Source organism: Camelina sativa, chromosome 17 (assembly GCF_000633955.1).
Source record: "Camelina sativa cultivar DH55 chromosome 17, Cs, whole genome shotgun sequence".
In the NCBI taxonomy this organism is placed as follows: Eukaryota; Viridiplantae; Streptophyta; class Magnoliopsida; order Brassicales; family Brassicaceae; genus Camelina; species Camelina sativa.
In genome coordinates this window covers 1,533,982-1,546,768 of record NC_025701.1, presented here as the reverse complement: position 1 = coordinate 1,546,768, position 12,787 = coordinate 1,533,982, and the positions used below count along the sequence as shown (strand labels likewise).

Below are 12,787 nucleotides of genomic sequence, written 5' to 3'. Positions count from 1 at the left end.
GAGACACCAAACCCTAGAATGATAGGAACGAAACCCTAGAGATCGTCGGTTTTGAGAAACAACATTAGAGACTCGAATACACAAACGAAGAAGAAGATGAATTGTGTTGAGTCGAAGCGAAGCAGAGACAACAAATAAGACTAGTGATTTAGTGAAGAAAGAAAGAGTGGAGGCATTTATTTATAGATAAATGACGGTCACGATTTCATCCACTAAAGTAGGGTAGGGTTTTGACGGTCACGATTTCCTCACTTACCCTATTTCCTTTTTCCTTTCTTCTTATTGGACTGGACTTAATATTATTAATGGACAAAATTTAACCAAACAACATTGGACAAATCCTTCATTATATGGGCTGAGTAAGCCTTAATGGGCTGGGCTTGCTACTCCATCATTTATATGTCTATTTTTTAAAACGTTATCGTTTCTTTCTTTTCCCTTCTTCTTTATTCAATGTTTTTACTCAGAACAGAACCTTCTTATATACGAGGAGGGTTTGACCAAACCGAGATTAAAAGACTCGGGTGGGCTCGGCGATTCCACAAAAGAAACGCCTCTTTCCCAAGGAGCAGAGGACTACTGGAACTCACCTCTCTCTCTCTCGGTCGTCCCCCGTTCATTCATAGAGAGCATAAGACCTAGATTCTAGTTAGTTTCGCTTGATCCACCGAGAATTTGAGATGGCTGGTGAGCAAGTGGAGAAGCGAGGAGTCAAATACAAGAGCTCTATCAAAGATCCAGGAACTCCTGGATTTCTCAGAATTGTATGCTGCAAAAGATATATTTACAAGAGCTTTCCCTTTCGCTCTCTCTCTTTTGTTTTGAGTAATAACATCTATGATCTATCTATCTAACTGATTCTTCAATTCGCAGAACGAAGTAATGTTGCTCTTCGTCCCTAACGATCCCAAATCAGATTCAAAGCTCAAACTGCAGACTAAAAACATCAAAAGTATGTTACCGCATTCTCTCTTTATTGTTAGTTAAAAATTCTCTGATTCATGAATCATTGCACAGTTGTTGTTATCAAAAAATTTCTTCAGGTCATAAATATACCAAAGAAGGATCTAATAAACCTCCTTGGCTCTATCTCACTACCTACCAGGTCTCTTCCTTCTCTTGACATTCTTCATTCATTCTGTGCTTCACTGAATTTTGAAGCAGAGCTCAGTGTTCAATTTGAAGTTTCCTCCTCATCTTTGGTTTGGTTTACAGGGACGGAATCATATCATTGAGTTTGAAAATTATTCCGACATGCATACTTGCCGTGATTTCGTCGGTAAAGCTCCATCTACCTTTTGTTTTGCTTTTATTGGTTTGGGGAACTATTTCTCTTGGTTTCTCTGTAAACCTTTTCTTTTATTTTAACTATCAACAGCGGCCCTTCTTAAAAGTGACGAGGAGCCTAAGAAAGCAGCTGTCACGACATCTACCGAGCAACTCAGTATTAAAGAATTGGAGCTACGCTTCAAGCTTCTTAAAGAAAACAGGTAGGTACGTCGTAATAATCACAACATCGTTTTTTGTTTTAAGTTTCATTGGCTCATCATCAAGTTCCTTCTTCTAATATATACATCATGGTATAAAGTGAGCTGCAGAGATTGCATAAGCAATTTGTGGAAAGTAAAGTCCTGACGGAAGATGAATTCTGGGCTACAAGGAAGGTTACTTCCCTTTCTGTTTCCCTTCTTGCTTCTCCTTCTCTTCAATGTCGTTCTAGTTACTGACTTTATTATTCTGATCGTAGAAATTACTTGGTAAAGATTCCATCCGAAAGTCAAAGCAGCAGCTCGGGCTTAAGAGCATGATGGTTTCTGGTATCAAACCATCTACTGATGGACGGGTATGTATGGGTTCCATTTTCTCAGCTCCTTCCTGGCTGTTAGTACAGCCTCATTAGTTACCATGTTCATGTACATGCTTGGAAAAAAAAAAACGATGCACCACCTACACTGATGTATATTCGGATTTTATGTGTTGATAATAATAATCATATTATCATGTGAAATCTCTGCTGGTTTACTAACCACTTTCTTCATTTTTCTTCTTTCAGACTAATAGAGTGACGTTTAACTTGACACCTGAGATCATTTTTCAGGTGAGCTCTTTGGTTCACTATGTTTTTTTTTTATTAGTGTAATTGCTCTATAAGTTTCTGAATCCGAATCCAAGTTGGATCCTCAAAGGTCGTCACCATAAGTTTTTCTGTTTAATGGGGCTGAAGTCGCAGTTAGTGATAGATTCGGTGAGAAATCCATTAGATAGGTGTTCAGGTTGCTTTATGTGCTTGAACTTACACTGTCCAATGTGAGACTATAAGTGAGGAATATCAACTTTGTTTAACAGCCGTTCAGTCCCCCCCATAGATTTTGTGCTTGCTTAGCCAGTAAATTCATTGCAAGTATACTGACATGTTACTTCATTCATGCTACAGTCCTTTTCTCACTTATGTTTTCTTCATTACGCTTTCAGATTTTTGCTGAGAAGCCGGCTGTACGGCAGGCATTCATAAATTATGTTCCGAGTAAGGTAACAAAAACTAGCACACCGTGACAAAATCTTTGTTTATAGGTTTAATCTTCAAATAAGACGAATCTTAACTGGCTTTCGTAGTTATTTCCTACGGTTAGATGACAGAAAAAGACTTCTGGACCAAATATTTTAGAGCAGAATATCTTTACAGCACCAAAAATACAGCAGTAGCTGCAGCAGAAGCTGCTGAGGACGAGGAACTCGCTGTATTTCTGAAGCCTGATGAGATCTTGGCTCGGGAAACTCGTCAAAAGGTTAGCTTTCTTCTATGGATTAATCATTTTCCATGTATTTTGCTTGAAAAGAAAATATATGTGGCATATCCATCTGATTTTAATGTTATTTCTTTAGATTAGACGGGTTGATCCAACTCTTGACATGGAGGCTGACGAGGGAGACGACTACAGTCATCTTATGGTAAGTAACTTAACTACCACTGTATGTGAAAGGTTTCGATAATTTCAAAAGAGCGCATCAATGATTCTGTTTGAAAGAAAATTTCAAATGTTCGGTTAATACTGTACAGATTCACACAGACAGAAATGTCTTTCTTCGGTGTTTTTAGTGTTGGTGTTTATGTATTGTCTATCCCTAGAAGAAATAGTATGGCAAGAACTGGGACAATACTAACGGTGTTAAGAATCAAATTCGTAACCATGTGTCACATGTTTATTTTCTAGAATTCTTAGCGAACCTGATCAGAATTGTTAAATCAAGAAATTTAGTTTCTTTCAGATAATTCTGAATTAGTGCTTTTGCTTATCCACATGACCGATACTTTTATATTAGCATGTGTGAGAAGGAGCTCAAAACTGATATCTAGAGAACATTGATCTCGACATTGACATTGTGCTCTTTGTATGCGGTTGAAAGATTATTTACAATACACTGTATCAAATTATCTTATATTGTGCTTAATCTAACATTCCTGTAACACAGGACCACGGGATCCAGCGTGATGGCACCATGGATGTTGTTGAACCACAGAATGACCAGTTTAAACGATCACTTTTGCAAGATCTTAATCGTCATGCTGCTGTTGTATTGGAAGGCAGAAGCATTGGTAAACACCTCTAAGCACCTCATTTGAATATTTTTATCTGAACATTTTATAACGGTAGACAATTCACGAAGTGTAAACATTTATGTTGGCCTTTTGACTTTAATTCTTGGTGGTAAATATACAATAATATTCCTTTAAATTGGTAAGCAGATGTTGATTCAGAAGATACGAGGATTGTTGCAGAGGCTCTCACACGGGTTAAACAAGGTTTGATGTTTCATTCTACTATGTTTCGCGTTTGCTTCTTTTTTTACTGTGCTAATCGATGGGCAATGCCACATTTTATATTCATCTGACCTTGCTATCCATCTCTATTTTTACCCCTGTTAGTAAGCAAAGCTGATGGGGAGACCACCAAGGACGCTAATCAGGAGAGATTGGAAAGAATGTCCCGGGTAGCAGGAATGGAGGATCTTCAAGCACCACAAAACTTCCCGTTAGCCCCGCTTTCTATCAAGGTTTGGATTTCTGCCAATATAAGTTTTCACAATTGATGATGGATGCTGCGTTAATCCCCTTACCCTTTCTTGTTTGGAATCAGGATCCTCGTGATTACTTTGAATCTCAACAAGGAAACGTCGTCAATGTACCCAGAGGAGCAAAGGGATTAAAGAGAAATGTCCATGAAGCTTATGGATTACTAAAAGATTCCATTGTGGAGATTAGAGCTACAGGATTAAGTGATCCGTTGATTAAGCCTGAAGTTTCCTTCGAGGTGCTATTCTATCTCATAATAAAATGTGTGCTGACTAAAGAAACCATAACTTATTGCTTTGTTGCCTGAGCGAAAAATTGCCGACCCTATTCAGGTTTTCAGTTCGTTAACCCGAACTATCTCAACTGCCAAAAATATAATTGGAAAGAACCCACGAGAGAGCTTTCTAGACAGATTACCAAAGTCTACTAAGGATGAAGTTCTACACGTAAGTCCGACATTTTCCAGTGTCCTAAGTGACAAGAAGTTCTATATGTACTGATTAGTGAAGATTGGGTAGTAATGCCTATGGATAAGAGGACTTTCTTCTTTCATCTACAGCATTGGACATCAATACAAGAATTACTAAGACATTTTTGGTCATCTTATCCGATAACGACCCCATATCTTCATACCAAGGTAATTTATTGTAATTTTCAAATCTCCCAATCCCAAAGTTTGCTACATACATTGATTCCTAGGCTTTCTCGATGAACATTTAATCTTACTTATTACACACCAAGAGCAAGTTATTATACCGAATCTCTTTTGTGGGTTCTTGTGATGTTTTGTTATTATGCAGGTTGGTAAACTGAAGGATGCAATGTCCAATACTTATTCAAAACTCGATGTAAGCTTCGATATTCGTCATCTTTCTGACAACATAAGCAACTGGGAGTATATCTGTTAAAACAGTAGAATAGTAGATCCTAATCTCTTTATACCAATGCGTTTAAGAAAATGAAATTTGGGTAACTGTACGGTTTCCTTGATAACTCCATGTAACTCAGGCAATGAAAGAGTCAGTGCAATCTGATCTCCGGCATCAGATTTCTTTACTGGTTCGTCCAATGCAACAGGTTAGTTTCGTCCAATATACAGAAAGAGTTGTATTAAATTATGTCTCGGTTTAAGTTTATATTTTCAACTCTTATTGCATCTATATCCAGTTTATACAGCCAAACCAAGAGTCCGGTTTAAAATTGATCTTAATCGATTCTCTTTGCCAGGCTCTTGATGCTGCGTTCCAACACTACGAAGCAGATCTGCAGAGAAGAACAGCTAAGAGCAGCGACGGCGAAAGACCAAATGGGTACGTATAGAAGACAAAAACATATTAACCTCTGCAAGATCTTTTGAAAATTTTCATTTAGTTGGTGTTTTTGAGATTTGTCATTTGTCTCTTTTTGTCCGACCATTGAGATGCCAAAAAAAAAAAAATCGTTCATATACAAATACTTGAAACAACCAATACCTAAAACTAAACGTGTTATAATTAAAAATCAGTATTTTGTTATTACAATTGCACCAAGAAGGCAAAAACATTGTGTGTCCAAAGATTTGGTGTCAATTAATCACTGATAGATGATACCTAACTACTAACTAAATTAAGAATTAAGATGTCGCCCAACCTTGTAAATGTTTAGTACTAAACAAAGTAGTTGGATGTTGAGGAGCTTACGTTACAAACTTACAATTTAATACTGCGCTTTGATTAATGCGCAAAGAACTTTTGACGGATTCTTTATAACTAGCTATTTTAGCTGGATGCTCATATGTAAGGTAAATAATGTTATGAATTACAACTAATTATAGAAATGATTGTTACAAAATACATAAAAATATCACATAGTAAACCAGCCATCATATAAATGTAAATCCATATATACACCTAAAGAACTATAGAATCCACTAAAAAATAACGATTTCAAGGTTACACAATGAATAGTTTGCTCACCGCCATAAGAATATCTAGGCGTGGGCATTTGAGTATCCAATCGTCAGGTATTTTGGGTATTTTGGATTTTCAGGTTTTAAAAAATAAGACTCATTTAGTTAGGTATTTTTAGATTTTTGGTCGGATTTGGGTAAACATCAATCGGTATGTATAGTTTCAGGTTATATCCAAAACCTTGACATATATTTCGAGTTGATATCAGATTTCAATCCACATTAAAAAAAAAATGAAAACAATTCAAATTCATCAAAATGATTATAATCATAAGGAAAAATAACTAAAGTTATCAAACCAAATTGAATTCATGAAAAGAAATAGACAATTTTAAATACCACCAAACTTACAAGCCGATAGTTTTTGACTTCCTAAAACATCAAATGACATCAAATTCAAAGTTGGAATCATATAATCTACTCAAACTAGCATAAGAAAATGAAAAATAATTTATCTTGTAATTAATAGTGATTATAAATTTACTTACAAAACTTGTAAGTTGACTCAATCTATTATTAAAGATATATAATTTTGGATGGTTTTGGGTATTTGTTCGGGTGTTCGATATACCCAATCGGGTTTAGATACTCGATTCATTTAATAAAAACGCTCAATCATATATTTTTAAGTTCGGGTTTGGATCGGGTATTTTTAAATAAGGTTCGAATAAATTTTTGAATTTGGATATTTTGCCCAGCCCTAAAATTACCACAGGGACTACAAAACCATATACTGTATGCATTTATTAAATTGACTCGTTCTCTTTCTATAACTTTGCTTATAAATACTCAATAATACTCCCAACTCCTTAGGCCATATCAGTTATCTCTTTCTCTCCATTAAACACTAAATCTCCTCTCTTTCCTTTTTTGGTCTTATTACTTTTCATCACATTCTAAAACCAAAAGATCCACCATGAATGAGAATCACATCCAAAGTGATAACATCAACAATAACATTCGTCTAACAAACAATAAACTCCCAAACTTCCTCATGTCGGTACGCCTCAAATACGTTAAACTCGGTTACCATTACCTTATCTCTAACGCTGTCTACTTCTTCCTCCCCGTCCTCCTCGCAGCAACCTCCTCGTTCAATCTCTCCGACTTTACTCCCTTATTCAACCACCTCCTCAATTTCCGCTTCCTATATTCTACTCTCTTCACTGCTCTTCTTATCTTTCTAACCACCCTCCACTTCACAACCCGTCCTCGCAAAATTTTGCTCCTCGATTATGCTTGTTACAAACCCGACCCTTCTCTAATATGCACACGAGAAACATTCATGAACGGGTCTCGACGACTCGGTATCTTCACGGAAGACAACCTCGCTTTCCAACAAAAGATCCTCGAACGTTCGGGTCTTGGTCAAAAGACTTACTTCCCGGAGGCTCTCTTACGTGTCCCGCCGAATCCATGTATGTCCGAGGCGAGGAAAGAAGCCGAGACGGTTATGTTTGGAGCTATAGACGCAGTGCTTGAAAAAACCGGTGTGAAGCCTAAGGATATTGGAATACTTGTGGTGAATTGCAGCTTGTTTACTCCGACGCCTTCTCTATCGGCTATGATCGTGAATAAATATAAGCTTAGAGGAAACATTTTGAGCTATAATCTTGGTGGAATGGGTTGTAGTGCCGGTCTTATCTCCATTGATCTCGCTAAACAGCTTCTTCAGGTAATTATTTATTCAATGAAGTCATTTCGTTACAAATTAACAACCCTTTTTATTGATTATTGTTATTTGATACTATAAGATTCGCTATTAGTACTTGGAACCATCTGTTAAGAAATAAGAAAATCGTGACAGAGAGAAAGTTCAATACATCGAGAAAAGTTCACGTCATGTAATTATCTATATGAATTTTTGGTTACTGATTTTATATGAGATCATGGTAAACGCTCTAGCGTCTTCATGAGCACGTGTAATTTTTATGAAGTTTGTGCCAGGCTTATTTTGTATGTAGGTGGTAGTTGTGAAAATTGAAAAATTATAGATTGTCTTCATACCAAGTTACGATCAAAAACTACCAAAATTGTATATAATACTTACTAACACTAGTGTACATATATGTTACGGTTACTCCAAAGTGTGGTATGTCATGACTGCATTTGCATGGTTGATAGTTTGTATAAGATCCTCTCGGAGTATATATAGATTCACAATCACCATAATTATTTTTTTGGTAGATAAAGCTCGAGATCGAAAGAATAAAATTTGGCAAATACATATATATAAATATAGATTATAGATATAATTTTTTGTTCTGTGGACGAATTTATACCAAATTGATAGGTGACGTGTCATGCTTGGCTGCTTGCTTAGTTATGTTTAATCGAGGGAAGGTTTGTTGAACAATATCACCAATTTTAGGAGTATAAGTTTCATAAATAATCTTATTACACGTAAGGTCTCACGTATGGTGCCATGCATGTGTTCTGCAAGTTTCATTATATTTTTTTCCAACTAAATAATTTTATTTATAACACTGAGAAATTGTTAAACTGTAAACAGTATAACGTACAAAATAAAATAATATCAACCATATATAAAATTTCCAAAAATATTGACATACGTATACGGTATACATACACATATGTAATGTCTTGATATTTTTATTTACATGCGTTTAGAGTACTAATATTTCGATTGTGATATGCATGCAGTTCCAACCAAACTCATATGCACTAGTAGTGAGCACAGAGAACATAACCCTAAACTGGTACTTAGGCAACGACCGCTCAATGCTTCTCTCAAACTGCATCTTCCGAATGGGCGGCGCCGCAGTTCTCCTTTCTAATCGCTCCTCGGACCGCCGCCGCTCCAAATATCAACTCATCCACACTGTCCGTACACACAAAGGAGCTGATGACAACGCCTTCAACTGTGTTTACCAACGTGAAGACAACAACGACAACAAACAAATCGGTGTCTCACTTTCTAAAAACGTAATAGCCATCGCCGGAGAAGCTCTCAAAACGAACATAACCACTCTCGGACCACTAGTCCTACCAATGTCGGAACAACTTCTCTTTTTCGCAACACTGGTCGCGAGAAAAGTCTTCAGTGTCGAGAAAGTCAAACCTTACATTCCTGATTTCAAGCTAGCATTCGAGCATTTCTGCATCCACGCGGGAGGCAGAGCAGTGCTCGATGAGATTGAGAAGAATTTAGATCTTTCTGAGTGGCATATGGAGCCTTCGAGGATGACTTTGAACCGGTTTGGTAATATTTCGAGTAGTTCGCTTTGGTATGAGCTTGCGTATATTGAGGCTAAAGGGAGGATCAAGAGAGGAGATAGGACTTGGCAGATTGCTTTTGGATCGGGTTTCAAGTGTAACAGCGCGGTTTGGAGAGCTCTGAGAACTATTAATCCGTCCAAGGAGAAGACTACTAATCCATGGATTGATGAGATTCATGAGTTCCCCGTGCCGGTTCCAAGAATATCTCCTGTGACATCTTCGTCGGAATCTCGATAGTTGTGTTTTCTCCATTTTCTTTTTTTCTTCATGTGTAATATGATTAGAGCCGGCCTTAATGCCTTATGCACAGGCTGACGAAGAAGCATATATGTGTTTTGTGGCCCTCCAATAAATATATATTTTATCGGCCCTTAAATAACCGAAAAAGTCCCACTAGTCTAGTGGTAAAGATCTTTCAATATGACTTTGAGTTTAACTGTTCGGACTGTCTATTACCTACAGACGTTGTTAGTTGATCCGTCTTCCTCTGTCCCATTAATTGGTTCTATTCGATCAAACACAAACTGAACACAGAACAGAATTATAAAATGCTTATCTCAAGGGAGAAACACGTTTAGCCCAAGGTTTAGGGTTTATATCATTATGCAAAAACAGCAGAACCTATCTATCTGCCTTCATGACCACATAAAAACATATATATACCCGTTTCAGAGAGTGTAAGACAAGGCGGGTTCTAATCATGCCAGTACAGATCCCGTTCACGCCTGCAATAGCAGCAGATAGAATAAGCAAAATTTCAGCATCGCAAGTCGAATGCCAGATTCTTTGAAAGTTTGAATTATATCGTTTGGAAGACTGGTTCAAGTACCACCAATTAGATATTTAGATTTTCCACAAAAGCACAGAACAGAATTACAGGAAAGAGTAGAGAGAAACTCACATGTTGCTTCTTTTTCTTAGGTCTTCTCTTCCTCTTAGGTTTGTGAGCATCAGAGTTAGAACTCAAGTTGCTACTCTGACTTGTATGCAAACTTGTGGCAGCATGTGAATACTGGCTTCTTCTACGTGAAGTGTTGCTAGAGGAAGGTATCTCGTTCCTCTCCACAGATGAATACATACGAGAAGTTGATGCAAACCTAAAACCCTAGTTGTGTACGGCTTCTACAATGAAACAAAAGGAATCATTAACCAAACACTAACTTTATTAACATTTAACACTTCTCATATACTTTGACCACGCCGGAATTTAACATGTAAAGTTTCTGACAGACTGTGAGTACTTTCGCATTATACCTGATTTCTTTCATCACTGGAAAAGCACTAGAAACCGGGCTCCCTGGGAAAGAAAAAAAGTCAAGAATAATAGCTTAATGGAATTCAGATGATATAGTCAATAAACTACACTTAATAGTATTGAGGTGTACAGAAACTATTGCACATTGTTACAAGGCGTACTTGGGTGCTTTTATCAGTCCACTCATCGTCCGCATCTGCTTCGTCACTTGAACTTCCGTTGACAAAGAAGTCATCATCACTCAGGTTCAATAGCGCATCATCTTCGCTCCCTGTCTCTGTTTTCAACTAAAAACAATAATAGTAATAATCATATGATCAATACCGCGACATAATCAGCATTATTTCAAAAGCAAACAGAAGGTCAGAATGCATGCAACGATGAAAAAAAGCATACTGCCCCAATTCTATACTGAAAGTTAATGGAATGGGCACCATAGATACATACCTTCCAACTCTTTCCCAGTGGCAGCAGCAACAATTATATTGGCTTTAGTTTGCTTCCGCAATGTACTTCTCCGGTCAGATACTTGCAAATCATCACCTCCACTAAATAGAGAGGTACATACTTTTCATTCTTGGGGAAGAAATGAATTGCACACAGCAACAAGATGTCAGTAGCTTTTAAACTGAAATCAAGAAACCACGAAATTTAGCAGAAAACAAGATAACGCTCTGAAACTGTGCAAAAGAACAATGTGTCTATTCTTACCACTAAGAGAGGAAACTTGATTTGGATTGAATAAGAGATGCTTACCTTAACATATTCAAGGTCTTCTTTGAGTTTATGGAGTTGCCCACCAATCTCTGCATCTTGCACATGACCATTCCGTTGTAACTTCTCAAGACGTCTTATGCTCCTTTCAATCTTTCTTCTCTCTACTCAAAGATAGATTTCATCTTTGATGTCAGATGAAGCCAAATCACTCAGGGGGGGAAAACAAACAACTCAAACAATCCAATGCATAGAAAGATAACATGCTATAATCTCACACCAAAGAATCTGATCTTTCTGTTTCTTAGAAAGATTAAACGTTCAACAGCAAGACAGCTATGTATATCTTGTTGCTTCTTCAGATCATCCAACTTCTTTTCTAGAGCCTCTCTTTCTTCAGGTGGAAGATCCTATAGCCAATTGTATATTCAACACATCATCACATACATCAAAATCATTATCTCTAATCTAAAAATCAGAAACAAGTTCCCGACAAAAAAGGCCGGAGAAGGCAACCATAAACCCTAATTTAGCCTAAAGAGAAGAAGAAGAGTGGTCATTACTTTACGAATCATGCGGCCGATTGAACGAATTTGGTTTTTGAGAGACGAATTCTTCGGTTTTCTTCTCAACACAGAAGTCCCTTTGATCTCCGACTAGTTCCTGCCGTCGTGTTACGCTCCGTAACCCTCCGCTAGGCATATCCGCCGTGCGCCATCGCCGAAGTGGATACCAAACCTTGGAAACTAGCAGCGAAGTCACCACCACCACCGTTACAACACTATACATACGGTTTCTTTCGTGCGTATCAGAAAAAAAAACTGCAAAACGCTGCGTTTGAAACTTCGAAGACGCTGCTGCGCTTATAGAAATTGGTAAAACGCTCCGTTTCACAAAATTTCCCATACCACTAGTAGGTCTCTCTTCTCTCTCTCTCTAATCGTTTTTTAGTATCACACAATCCAGAAACACGAGTGAGAATCGCAATTACTCTACGTTTGCGTTTGCGTTTGCGTTTGTAGAGTTATAAAATGCTGGGTTTTTTTTTCTGCTTTGATTCAGTTTTTTTTTCAACTAACCATATCAACCCGGGATTAACCGGTTATCTACTTCTTTCTCTCTCTTCTTGCTTCTCTTCTCTCTAATCGCCGAATCCATCAGAAGGACCAATCACCAACAACCAATACTTAAAACGTGTAATAAAATTAGTATTTTAATTTATGTTATTACAACTGCACCAACAACATTGTGTGCCCAAAAATTTAGTGTCAAAATGAATCACTGATAGATGATACCTAACTACTAACTATATTAACCCCAACCCTTGTAAATGTTACTAAATAAAGTAGTTGGGTGCATGTGTGGGGGCTTACGTTACAATTAAATACTGCGCTTTGATTGGTGCGAATGGAATTTTTGACTTACCACACAATCTTTCAATCTTCGTCACAAAATTCACAACAATATCTTATAATATTATAGTATAGATATGCCAAATCTCCGCATGCATGCAAACTATAATTTATAAGATTTTTAAAAAGTTATTATTTATAAGAAG

At 37.2% G+C, this 12,787-nt stretch overlaps 2 protein-coding genes and 1 long non-coding RNA gene across 7 annotated transcripts; 2 read left to right on the top strand and 1 right to left on the bottom strand.

The window, feature by feature from the left end:
* On the top strand, positions 502-5,586 carry LOC104754555 (probable RNA polymerase II transcription factor B subunit 1-1). 2 transcript variants are annotated; one of them, XM_010476771.2, is made up of 20 exons: positions 502-764; positions 874-952; positions 1,044-1,105; positions 1,216-1,279; positions 1,379-1,490; positions 1,589-1,664; positions 1,748-1,843; positions 2,054-2,098; positions 2,473-2,529; positions 2,631-2,786; positions 2,884-2,949; positions 3,472-3,595; positions 3,746-3,802; positions 3,926-4,053; positions 4,137-4,310; positions 4,405-4,518; positions 4,632-4,709; positions 4,873-4,920; positions 5,081-5,149; positions 5,300-5,586. In XM_010476771.2, exons 1-20 carry the CDS (start codon positions 681-683, stop codon positions 5,390-5,392), a joined length of 1,782 nt encoding a protein of 593 aa, XP_010475073.1. In that variant the 5' UTR covers positions 502-680; the 3' UTR covers positions 5,393-5,586. The 2 variants fall into 2 exon arrangements, with proteins under 2 accessions (XP_010475073.1, XP_010475072.1); XM_010476770.2 differs by having other exon boundaries at positions 1,018-1,105; positions 1,379-1,494.
* On the top strand, positions 6,825-9,698 carry LOC104754554 (3-ketoacyl-CoA synthase 2-like). The gene is made up of 2 exons (XM_010476769.2): positions 6,825-7,695; positions 8,685-9,698. Exons 1-2 carry the CDS (start codon positions 6,937-6,939, stop codon positions 9,495-9,497), a joined length of 1,572 nt encoding a protein of 523 aa, XP_010475071.1. The 5' UTR covers positions 6,825-6,936; the 3' UTR covers positions 9,498-9,698.
* Positions 9,786-12,133, bottom strand: LOC104754553. 4 transcript variants are annotated; one of them, XR_002036226.1, is made up of 8 exons: positions 11,793-12,108; positions 11,510-11,639; positions 11,272-11,393; positions 10,963-11,143; positions 10,677-10,802; positions 10,515-10,557; positions 10,162-10,382; positions 9,786-9,985 (listed from the first exon to the last, which is right to left on the bottom strand). It is a non-coding gene; the product is annotated as an uncharacterized LOC104754553 (long non-coding RNA). The 4 variants fall into 4 exon arrangements; XR_002036227.1 differs by having other exon boundaries at positions 10,963-11,091; positions 11,272-11,639; positions 11,793-12,133; XR_002036228.1 differs by having other exon boundaries at positions 10,162-10,379; positions 11,272-11,639; positions 11,793-12,130.